This window comes from Poecile atricapillus, chromosome Z (genome assembly GCF_030490865.1).
Source record: "Poecile atricapillus isolate bPoeAtr1 chromosome Z, bPoeAtr1.hap1, whole genome shotgun sequence".
NCBI classification, from domain to species: Eukaryota; Metazoa; Chordata; class Aves; order Passeriformes; family Paridae; genus Poecile; species Poecile atricapillus.
The window spans coordinates 143,526,788-143,538,940 of record NC_081289.1 but is presented as its reverse complement, the minus strand read 5'-3'; the positions used below and the strand labels follow the sequence as shown (position 1 = coordinate 143,538,940).

The window sequence follows — 12,153 nt, the reverse complement described above, 5'->3', positions numbered from 1 at the left end:
CGTGGGGAGATCGGCCCCGGCGGCCGGCGCGGTTCTGCCCCCCCCGCCTCCCCCAGCGACCTGTCCGGGCTGCGGGAGGCCGCGACCCGGCCCCGGGGCGCTCCGCGGCCCCGCAGCCTCCCCGCCCCCGGCACTCTCCAGGGAGCCGTTCCACACGGAATCACACGGGAGCGTCTCCCCATCTGTGCCGCCGAGCACCCCCACCCCCACCGCCCAGCCCCGCAGCCTCCTGCCATTATGTTCCTCCGACGCGGGGCCGGGCCGCGCCGCGGGCCGTAGCCCTGCCCGAGCCCGCCGGCTCCGGCCGCAGCAGGTGTGTCGCATGGGGACCGGAGGTTGCATGCTATGGGGTCGCTTCCTCCCGGCCCGGCGGCGGCCGGGGCCCCGCGGGTACCCGTGCAGGGACTGCCCGGGCTGGCGGCTCCGGGCCGGCCGGCCGGGGGCGGATCGTTCTCCCCGCCGCCAAAGGAGCCACGGCCTCTCCTCCCCGGCCATCTCCAGGGTTCGCAAGGCCCGCTCGGACAAGGCCAGTTCGGGCTGGGAGCGCGCAGACCCGCGGGGAGGTGCCCGGGGCCGCGGCAGCCCGGAGGAGGGAGCGGCCCCCGGACCGAGGGGCCGAGGGTGGGCCGGCCGCGGTTGCGGCCGCAGCAGCCTGTTTGGGGAAGACGGGCCGAGGCAGCGGAAGAACATGGTGGTTCTCCCCAGAACGGGGTGGGGATGAGGGATGCGAAGAAGGTGTCTCCGCAGGGAGGGGTGCAGGGTTGTGCCCGAGACCTCTGTTCAGTTGCAGGTGCAGCCAGGGGCAGAGGGGCTTGCCGGGGTCGCCCACCCGCCCGGAGGGAGCCCTGCAGAGCAGCATCTCCCGCAGTCTCCGAGAGGAGGGGGTTTCAGCGCGTAGGCGGAGGTGGTTACTGGTGTTCCCAGAGCAAGGGTGAGTAGCCAAGAGGAGCGGGGTGGCTGCTGTCTCGGTCTGGGTGCCTGTCGGCCATGCAGGAGGAAGGCCTTTGCCTGGCCGAGGTGAAGGGGAGTGGGCAGGAGCAGAGCGGCCACGGTCACAGGTGGGTGCGGACCCCCGGAGCGGCGTGGGCACCGCAGGGGCCGAGACCCTGGGCAGGCATCGCCTGAGAGGCGCAGGGCCGGACAGGCGGTCGGACCGCACAGTCTGCGGGGTGGGAGCTGCGCAGAGCCCGGCCGGGCCTCCCCAGCCGGCGGGTGCAAGCCGAGGGCGGGGGGGGCTGCTCAGCCGTGGGGCTGCAGCTCGCTGCTTCTCAAGGCCTCCAGCATAATCGAATAGCAAAAGAAAAAAAAAAAAAAATCAAAAAAAATCAGTGTAGCAGCCAAGTCGGTGCTGCGAGGAGGGAGCAAAGGAACTATTTTGTAGGCATCTTGCTGCTGCGGAAATGGATTTCTTGAGGGGAGGGAGGCGCGTTTGTGGGTACTCTGTAGTAACGCTGCTCAGAGCACAGAAAATGCCACTCGGGCGGCCCCAGATGGAACGAGGAGTGGGGAGGGCAGATGGGAGAAGCCCTTGATCGGGCACCCCATGGCCGTGGGCATGAGGGGGCAGATGTGACGTGTGTGAGTAGCCACCTCTCATCTGGGGGAGCAGAGGGGTAGCAGCCCAGGTTAGCAGCCTGTCTCCCAGGGCTGTGGCCGAGCCTGCCTGGTGCTGCAAGAGAGATCCTATGAGGATTTTTATTGCGGTCTCTTTGTTAGCTACTGACAGGCACGCACACACAGCTCTCAGCCAGGTTGTGGGAGGTAAGTGGGGGAGGCGAGCAAGGGAGCGTGCGGGGGGCTCTGGGGAGCAGGGGCTGCTTGGGCCGGGCAAGAGGGGAGCCGGGGCACAGGGCTGTGTCGGCCCACGCCACACAAAAAACAGCCCCTGCGATTTTCAGGGTCTTGTTGGCAACTCAGCAAGGGTTGCCATAGCTTTTTATGTAGGGTGACCAGAACCGGCTGGAACTGGTTTGAGGCAGATCAGCTCCTGAACACAATGCAGTCACTGAGCTACTACACTGGGATAGCTTCCTCCCTTCATGGCAGCCAAAAGCAGAGGAGCTTGCAGAAAGATACCATCCCAAAACAGTATGTGAATGCACACTTTAGACACACAGCACTGGTATGTGGCTAACGTAGTCATAAAGGGTTCTGTATGTAAATGTACATATTTGCAGTAACTGAGATTACTTTGGCTTTTCGTGCCTTTTTATGCTTAAGGAATGGGCAAGAGCTGAGATTTATGACCCTTACTAAAATATTTTTGCTTTGCAAGGGTGGGACACTGGTTATGCAGTCTATTTTAAAACTAAACTAAATAAAATGGATTGAATTATTTGTAATTGTAGTTATGCTTGTGACTGAGGATGCTTTGCATGCTGTTTTATTTACAGGGTGCTGTCTTGTGGTTTGCTTCTTTAGGAGACATTAAGGGGGGGGTTTGCTGTGCCTTTCTCTAAGGCCAGAAGGAAACAATATTGTAGAATTGTGCATAAAAGCATTGAAAAGATGCTGTAAGGCATACTCGTTTTCCCTTTTTTTTTTTTTCCTTGTAGGCCTATTGATTGGGGCTGCCTTTAACCCTTTGGTGTTTGCAGAGGTAATGCGGCTGTGGCAGTAACTGAGCGCTGGCTAAAAAAATCTCTCAAAGGTCAAGGTTCACAAGGTGAGACGTGGTGGTTTGGGCTGAATATAACAATAGCGTGGAGGTACATCCTGATTGCACATTTGGCACATTAGGAAGGAGTCAATTGTTTAAGTGTTACTGAAGAAATGCTATCAAGGTCCTCCAGTTTTAATAGGATTAAAGCTATTATTTGTAAAGCTTGTAAAACTTACTGATATCTTGGCTAAATACAGTATTTTCATTGAAATATATCCAGATACGTGTTTTTTTTCACAGTGTAGTGATACGGAATAGGCCTCTGAATGACAATCATGAATTGTGGACCAGTTGTGGCAGGGAGCTGTTCTGTGCTGTATTAGAGACTCACACGTGCAGAATTTGCTGTCTGGTTATTTACACGTTATTGTTTGACCACATCTCAGTGACCCAATACTTGGTTTTTAATTAAGGTCTTCGGTGTTAAACATGTATTTAGTATTGCCTACAGACAAAAAAGCCTGTGCCAAAGAAATAGTATGGATGGCTTTTCTTAAACTGTTTTAACCTGGGGAGGATTTTGCAGCAGCTAAGTGGAAAGATATATTTTGGGGGACTGGATGGAGCTCCAGTTCATTATCAGTGGTGTGAATTACGATATTGTGCATAGGAAACCGGATGGGCAGTGCAGCAGCTGCAGGGGGGTGACTTGCTTTTAACTTAAAGCAATGGATAATGATAGAATTTTTAGTTTTTCCTTCTCAACTAGAAAATACAAAGTGTGTACTTAGATTTGAGCTGATGTTTTTATCTTATTGTGAAATCTGAAGGATTCAGAGAGAGGGAGAGGGGCAGAGAGAAGGAAGCAGTAATGAATCTAGCAAAGGGAAGAACAAAGGCTGTTAGAGCTTGCACAGTGGATCACTAAACATTTTGCCTGGGGGATTCTTTTGCTAGAACTGTTAGTTCCTATAACAGGAAATCAGCAACTCTAGAATCCTAACCAGTGTGATTTTTTTAAAAATCTTCCCAGTCCTGGCTGTGTTAGCTGGTTTGGTAATCTACAATCAAGATAATATGGAGGCAGAACATTGGAAATACTCTGTTGTGGTGTGAAATGAGGGTTCTTTCCTCTGTGCTCAGCAGAATAGACAGTCCTAGAAGCCTTGAGAGGTTGTGGATACCGGGTAAGTTGTGTGCTGGCTGCTATAGGGTGACAATACAAAGGAACTTTTTTGTTTCTGACTGCAGTAGATTACGTAAGGCATTGAGCTATTAATTGTAGAAAAGTGAAAATAGCATGCTAACATTTGGCCTGAAATTCTGAGTTCGTGGGCTTTACTGCAGCTGTGGTGTGTTGTTTTTCAGGTTTGATAGAGCAGTGAATAGCTTGTGGTGGAGCAAAATGCCTGACAGATCACAGTGCTGGTTTCTGCTCCTGTTCTTCAGCATCGGGATGCAGAGGGTCTATATTTGACTATAGACGTCTGTAGCAGAATGATGCTTGCAAACAGGAATTCTTGGTGCATGGTAGGAATAGGATCTTTTCCGGATGAGGATGCATGTTCTTTTCCAAGTGTCAGCTAAAATTCATACATTACACAAGAGTATCTTTTGGGATATTTTTTTTTTCCTTCTGCCAGAATGGTAGGCAGCTTTGAAATTCTGAGTTCTTGAGTTGTGACAAAATTCCTTGAATCTGTTTTGTTTGGGGTTTTGAATGCTATCTGTATTATGAATTTTTATTTTTAGCAAAGGAGATTTTGAATTTGCAGGGATTTTTGTTGGCTGTAAGATGAGAAAACTGAATAGATGGAGTCTGCAGTGTTCTTGGTGAGTTGTCTTTTTTCAGTCTAGCAATATCTGTAAATGCTCTTCATCAGGAGATTTGGATTGTGCATGCAGGCCAGCTTTCCAGCAGCAAATGCTAATGCTGGAGGGCTGGTCTTCTGTATCAGCACCCAGGATCTCATTTTGCACTGATCTCAGTTACTTGATCTCCAGAATGAGGGTAGGGATTTATCACATTCCAAGTCTCTTTGGAATGAATTGACTAACTGTTGTTTTCCTAACCATATGCCTATGTGTTAAAATACAAATGTGCAGCAGAGTACCAGGAATATATGTTCGGAAAAACCCAAACTTGACCCTAATGTTCTCAGGCCTGCTTGTTGCCCTGATGGGCCCTGTCTGCCTGGGAGAGGTCTCTGGGAAGCTGCAGCTGCTCATGCTGTGCTTGGGCCACAATTGCCATCCACTTCAAAAAAAGTGCCTTAAAGGAAAGAGGTGGGAAGCTTGTGCCATTACAATGTAATTTGAGTCTGCATTAGTTTGAGAATCTCAAAATTCTCTTCATTGTTGTTGTGCATATGAATTATTCACTTGTTAGTGCCCCAGACTATTTTATATATAGAAGAACAAAATGAAGCCATGATTGTAACTAATTTCTAAGTAGACTGCAAAAAGAATGGTATGTAGATTTTCCTGCTTTTTAGGAATCCTGTTTTAGGAGGGATTTTGGAAGTGGCTAGACCCAAACCCTGGCCTGTACCTCTTGATAAATGCAGGTGGTTTTCATGCGGCCAGCTGGGGATGGGCTGTTCAGCCCCATGTTCTGCATAAGGAGATTCCTTGCTCATGTGTTGAAACATCCCTTTCTTTTTGCTTGCCAGAGGTTGATTGTCCTGGACTTTGAACCAGCTGTGTGTGGTTTCCTTCAAGCTGTGCTAGCAATGGTTCAGATTCCAGAAGATTCCCCTCCTTTTTCCCTTCTTGTTTTCTCATACCAAAAGAGAACCTGAGATACCCAGTTCAAAAATTGATGTGTTGGACTAAAGGATGAGGCTCCTAAGGAGTCATAAACGACAAGTAACAACACTATTTTGGCTGTCAGAATGGTGGATTAAGTCTCTTACTCATTGAGTCTTGAGCATGGAAACAAATTGGATTTTCCCCTTTTTTGAAGGTAGGAAGATATGGTGTATAATATAGAAAAAGTAGGTTCTTGGGATAAATTTTAACTGTGAAACACCCCATACTTCACAGAAATGTTTACGTTAGGACTGGCATGACCTTACTGATGCTGTGGCTGCTAAATGGATGCTAAATAAGACTTTTATCCTGAGAAATGGAAATTTCTTAGGGTAAGATTTACTTAGCTTATTACAAAAGGAATTTCTGTGATTTGTGGAAGGGGTGTTTGGGTTTTGCAGGTCATGGGCCCTTTGACAGTGAAAAAAAACCTGTAGTTCTTGTATATGATCATGAGAGCCATTGCTGACTGTGGTTGAAGTGGCCTCTTTCACATCCCACTTGCCCTGAGTATGTCAAACCAGGCGTGGCTGTGATTGGAGATGTGGTTCCCATTTCCTGAAGAAGGTTTTGTGGTTAGATTAGCGTTTTGCTTTGTCTGTCTACAACGCTTGGCTTTCAGAGCAAATGACTGGAAGTGTAAGTCAGTCATAATTACTAATAATCAATCATCTGCTCATAATCTGTGTATTAGGATGAAGTTTGCTTAATGTTAGTATATATGTTCCTATAATTCTGATTGAATCCCTTATGTCTTCTTTACCTGATGAAATTTCTTGTCACAGCAATACAGAAACCAAAACCCAACTAAGTATGGTTTTATGCTGGTTAGGCTGGTATTATTGCTCCCTGTGTAGGCATTTTCTTCTAGAATGAGCTTGATGTTACTTAGGCATCATTACTCTTGTCTGGAAGTGGAGCAATTATTCCAGATTACTGGAATTTTGCTCTGGAGTAGTGTGTCTGCCTGGGATTCAGTAGAAGAAATGGACTAATTTCTGTATGTGGCTATACCAGAACCAAGATGATGCCATGTGCCAGACCCTGAAAAGAGGTGGCTCGGTGTTCTCTCAGTGTTCTCATTTCACAAAACTGGAAAGAATGCTGGTGTTTTTGGAAAGATGTGCAAAAGAAAAGGTCCCCGTCCTAAAGGGTGTGCAGTCCACAAATGTATGTAGTACAAACAGTGGTACAAATGAGTTTAGGGCAGGTAAAGGAATGTAGTCACAAGAACATGAATGCCATAGGTAGATGAAGGTTAAATTTGGTGGTTTTCCTATTTCCTTTGATAACAAATGGACTTGCTGCTGAGGGAAACTGAAGTTGAGTAATTTTCTGAACAAAAGCAAGGAGTTAGAGATTTAAGTGGAATTTGAAGGCAAAGGGTAGGAATTCAGTAAGGTAGAAAAGATGGTCTGGTCAAGTTAAAGCAATTGTATGAAGTTGTTAGACTTGTGGTTTAGCTGTTTGGAGGATCTGGATGAATAGGAAGGTGAGTGTTAAGGAGGAAAAGTTGGTTGGTTCTTCAGAGGTTAAGGATTAAATAAAAGTAAAACTTGAGCATGTAAGACCATGCTTGTGATCCTGAAATGATAGAAGCCTTCATGCGTACGGGATGTTAATTGCAAAAGTATTGGGAAGGGAGGAGGATTTTTTGCCATTTCTGAAAAGCTTGAAGCTGATTTTATGCCTGATAGACAAAAACTAGGGGTCTGAGAAGTTTGGAGATAGGACCTGCCTGGGAGCTGCCAGGTTATTCTATTTCCTTGTCTTCATTAGGCTGTTGAACTTCCCCAGAACGATTCTGACTGGAGTGTTCCCAATTGCTTGGCTTTACCCAGAAAAGTACCTTTTAATCTCAGCAACAGTTTCTAGGCAGCTTGGTCTTTCTGTGGAGAATGCTGGGTCTAATCTGCAGGTGTCCTGAAGCCAGAGCTACAACATAAATCTGACTTGACAAGAAGAAATGTGTGTGTTTCTCTGTTGTGTCTCCCCCATCTCAACAGAGAACATGAAAGGGTAGGTTTGTTTTTCCCTCATATGGCTAGAGTCTTTCCACCTGGGACAGGTGCACATACAGGGGTTGAGGAGGAGTGATAACATTTCCATGCAGTAAAATAAAAAGTCAGTTCCTCAGAAGCAGCTGTTTACTTCTAAGTCCTGCTTGTCCTGCTTGCTTCTTCTACTGTCAGAAGAGAGTTCTCATGGTGTGGTTCTTGTTTTGACATAATTCCCCAAGTGAGTGCTTCACTGGATGTGGTATCAGGTGTACTGGAGTAAAAAGGCTGACAGGGAGAAGCAAGACAGTGGAACGGACAAGGAGTGCCTTGCTTTAGCTAAAATCTATGCCATCTTCTTCATGGTATTCATAGGAAACATTTGAGGAGATGTGTTTCCAAAGAAACAGCAACATAGGCAGTCATGCACATGTGCTTTGGGAAAGCATGAGCACAAATGAACCACTGCTGGTTCACCCCCAGAATTTACTTCCAGTAAGATACTGACACACAGATATGGGGTGAGTGTTGTGACTGAAGAGATTCAGGAAAACCGTGTAGTAAAGGTATATTCAGAATCTGTTATTTCAAGTTTTTAAGACTCGTTCTCTTCCCAGAAGTTCTCTCAACCACCATCAGAAAAGCAGAACCCAGAAGCATTTCACCTCACTGCTTTGTGGCTCCCTAGCTGTGTAATTCTGTTTGCCATATCCATATTTTTTCCTTGTTACTTTTATCATTAATGATAAGTAAGCAAAGTAATGCTTGAATTTTTAAATAAACTGGTTTTCTGTATGACTTTTCTCAAGCATTCTCAGAGCACTTTTCAAAGAAATTCCAGTTCCTGGAAAATCATGATTTCCTAGGGAACCAGGAGCTTGTCTTATTTCCTCTTCTGAAGTATTTACAGGCATCATGTTGACCCAGAGAAGGACTAGACTCATGGTTTGTCTGGCAGCCAAGGTGTCAGCTGATTTTGACCTTGGATAAAAGGCAGAGTTTTATCCTTAAAGGAAAGAGGTACTAAAAGTTTTGTAGAGGGGAAAAAACAAAAAGGGGGGGGGGAAGGATATGGCTGCAGAGTCCTGGCAGTTGTGGTGGAAACATAGTTTATATACTCAAGATGGGTGCCCTAGAATATTGAGGAAGAGAGTAATAAAATGGCCAGGTTAGAACTTCTCTTCCTTGTGTATCACAACTGACTCAATCTCCCTTTTTGTTTAACTTTGATTGCTTGAAAAGTGTAAAGAATGAGAGAAGTTCTTGATAAGGGCAACATTCTCAGTAGTTCTCAGTAAAGGACAACTGTGTCTCCTCTGCTGGGCAGTTGTGATCTTAAACATACTTGGAGGAATTGTGTAAGCAGGCCTTAATTCATTGTTATGGGTAAATGTTAAACTCCAGGATAAGTAATGAGAGGAAGTTTCAGACTAGGGAGACTATCTAGCTCTTTTTGAGTGTATGCAACAACTGTAAAAAGGCACCTATGGACAAATGTACAACCAGAACGCAACTAATTAGTATCCCGGATTATGAGAAGCTGTGTCAAAGCTTTCTGTCATTTTACATGGATTTGATATGCTTTGGTATCTGCACATCTTTTCCATTTAATCCTCATAGAAACTTGCTCTGTGGTTTTGATAATATGCATACATCTGTTTTTGTATTAAGGATTTCATAAGTTAGAGGGCCCAAAACCATTATGTGAACAGTGTAAACAAATTTCCAAACCCTTCTACATTTATTTGAAGCTGTTTCATGAAATGTCTGGGTCTATTCCAGTATACTTGAAAAATATTCCTCAGTTGCATTCTCATAGTCCACAATGACTTCCAGGTAGCCAGTGTTGATGAATACCTAAGTCTTACAGATGTTTATTACTCTTCAGATTAATAGCTCAACTGTTAAGGAAAGTCAAGACTTAAGAGAAATTACAAGTGTCTTGTGTTATTTTTATGTACATCCAGGTATTTTGCAGTCTTGGGTAGGTGAGGATAGAAGGGAGTGGTGTAGGAGGGGGAACTGGAAGAAAGTCACTGCAATTTGGGCCCAAAATAAAATTGCCAGGTTACCATCTGTGGAGTTTATGAATTACTGTAGTTCTTGGTGTAATAATACAACTGTATACTTGGACTGGAACACTGTTCTGTAATGTATAATCTCTGAAAACACTACTTCAGAAGTGAAATAACACTTCTTTGCATGGCAGATGTGAACAAGTATTTGTTTTGTATAAGACTGTGCTACTAGAGCTTAAAGTGATGACTTTCTGTTTATTTTACAGATTTTCTAACAATCAAATACATGGCCATGGGGGATATGAAGACCCCAGATTTTGATGACCTTCTTGCAGCCTTTGACATACCAGACATGGTAGATCCCAAAGCAGCTATTGAATCTGGACATGATGACCACGAAAGCCACATAAAACAGAATGCTCACGCAGATGAAGACTCCCATGTCCCATCATCATCTGATGTTGGGGTGAGCGTCATCGTGAAAAATGTGCGTACTATTGATTCTTCCGAAGGTCTGGATAAGGATGGCCACCATTCCACAGGCAATAGCTTGCACAATGGCTTCCTAACATCAGCGGCTCTTGAGAGTTACAGCAAAGATGAAGGGAAATCACTTAAAGATGATGGGTCAGCTTCTGAGACTACACTGAAGGATTCAGCTTTCAACCAGTTCAGCCCAATATCAAGTGCAGAAGAATTTGATGATGATGAGAGAATTGAGGTAGATGACCCACCAGATAAAGAGGAGATGCGTGCAAATTTCAGAGCAAATGTCTTGGCAGGATCTCTATCTCAGCAGGAGTATGACAAACTAAAGGCACTTGGAGGGGAGAACTTAATTAAATCTGGAATCACTGTTTCAAGTAGCATAGATAAAAATAAAACTGCTAAACGAGAGACAGAAACAAACTCCATGAATTTAGGTGTCTATGAGCCTTTTAAAACTCGAAAAACAGAAGACAAGTTACTAAAAGACAATTCTGAGAAGCTTCTTGAGAACAGGGTACTTGATGGAAAACTGAGTACTGAAAAATGTGATGCAAATCTTGCCAGCATTTCCCAGTCCAAAGCAAAGTCATCAGCAAAGCTTTCGTCCTGCATTGCTGCAATTGCAGCCCTGAGTGCTAAAAAGGCAGCTACAGATAGCAGTAAAGATTTACAGTCTAATTCAGGAGAGCCTTCTCCGTTACCAAAAGACATGAGTGAAAGTCCCCGGGCTATTGAGAAATCTCCTGAGTCGCAGAGTCTCATTGATGGTGCTAAGAAGCCGTCTGTCAAACCGCCTGATAGTCCCAGAAGCGTCTCAAGTGAGAACAGTAGCAAAGGGTCTCCATCTTCTCCCGCAGGGTCGACACCAGCAATTCCTAAGGTTCGCATAAAAACCATCAAGACTTCTTCTGGGGAGATCAAGAGAACTGTTACTAGAGTTTTGCCAGAAGTCGATTTGGACCCTGGTAAAAAAGCAGAACAGAGTTCTTCCATGGTAACCTCCATGACATCTCTCCTGTCCTCACCAACTTCAGCTGCTGTTCTCTCCTCTCCTCCCAGAGCTCCTCTGCAGTCCTCAGTTGTCAGCAATGCAGTTGGATCTGCAGAACTTGCTCCCAAGCAGGTCACTATCAAACCCGTGGCTACTGCCTTCCTGCCTGTTTCGGCAGTGAAAACAGCAGGTTCCCAAGTGATCAATCTGAAGCTGGCTAACAACACCACAGTGAAAGCCACTGTCATCTCTGCTGCGTCCGTGCAGAGCGCCAGCAGTGCCATTATCAAAGCTGCCAACGCCATCCAGCAGCAGACAGTTGTGGTGCCAGCATCGAGCCTTGCCAGTGCCAAACTTGTGCCAAAGACAGTCCATCTTGCCAACCTTAACCTTTTGCCTCAGGGTGCTCAAACCACCACTGAACTGCGCCAAGTGCTAACAAAACCCCAGCAGCAAATCAAGCAGGCAATAATTACTGCAGCTGCCTCCCAGCCTTCAAAAAAAGTGTCTCGAGTGCAGGTGGTGTCATCTCTACAGAGCTCTGTAGTGGAAGCATTCAATAAGGTGCTGAGCAGTGTCAATCCCGTACCAGTTTACATCCCAAACCTTAGCCCCCCTGCCAATGCCGGAATCACGCTACCAACACGAGGTTACAAGTGTTTAGAGTGTGGCGACTCGTTTGCTCTCGAGAAGAGCCTGACCCAGCATTATGACAGGAGGAGTGTGCGAATTGAAGTGACTTGTAATCATTGTACAAAGAATTTAGTTTTCTACAATAAATGTAGTCTCCTGTCCCACGCTCGTGGGCACAAGGAGAAAGGCGTCGTGATGCAGTGTTCCCACCTGATCCTAAAACCAGTCCCAGCAGATCAAATGATAGCATCTCCTTCCAGCAATACCGCTGCGGCCGTGCTCCAGAGCCCAGGGGGAGCTGGCACGCACTCCGTAACAAAGATCCAGACTGGCTTAACTGGGACAGTGATCTCGGCCCCTGCGAGCTCTCCTGTCATTCCAGCAATGCCGCTAGATGAAGATCCATCGAAACTCTGTAGACATAGTCTAAAGTGTTTGGAGTGCAATGAAGTTTTCCAAGATGAGACATCTCTTGCAACTCATTTCCAGCAGGCTGCAGACACAAGTGGACAAGTAGAGTATCCTATGTTTACATTCCAATGTTTCATCTATAAGCCTAGGAGACTTTGGATATGTTTTTACTTTCATTTAGCTGTTAATTATCTGAACCTC

General features: G+C 46.0%; 1 protein-coding gene across 9 annotated transcripts in view; it reads left to right on the top strand.

Moving 5' to 3' along the window:
• Positions 1–339: 339 nt before the first annotated feature.
• The window catches only part of LOC131592608 (zinc finger protein 532-like), a 33,307-nt gene continuing 21,493 nt past the window's right edge, over positions 340–12,153 (top strand). Inside the window, exons 1-5 of one of the 9 annotated variants that reach the window (XM_058864216.1) lie at positions 340–931; positions 1,945–2,088; positions 2,556–2,665; positions 3,636–3,789; positions 9,695–12,054. In XM_058864216.1, coding sequence (XP_058720199.1) covers positions 3,720–3,789; positions 9,695–12,054 — 2,430 coding nt within the window. In that variant the 5' untranslated portion in view covers positions 340–931; positions 1,945–2,088; positions 2,556–2,665; positions 3,636–3,719. Of the gene's footprint in view, positions 932–1,131; positions 2,123–2,555; positions 2,666–3,635; positions 3,790–9,694; positions 12,055–12,153 lie in introns of those variants that run through there. The other 8 variants (XM_058864214.1, XM_058864213.1, XM_058864215.1 and 5 more) reach the window with 8 other exon arrangements.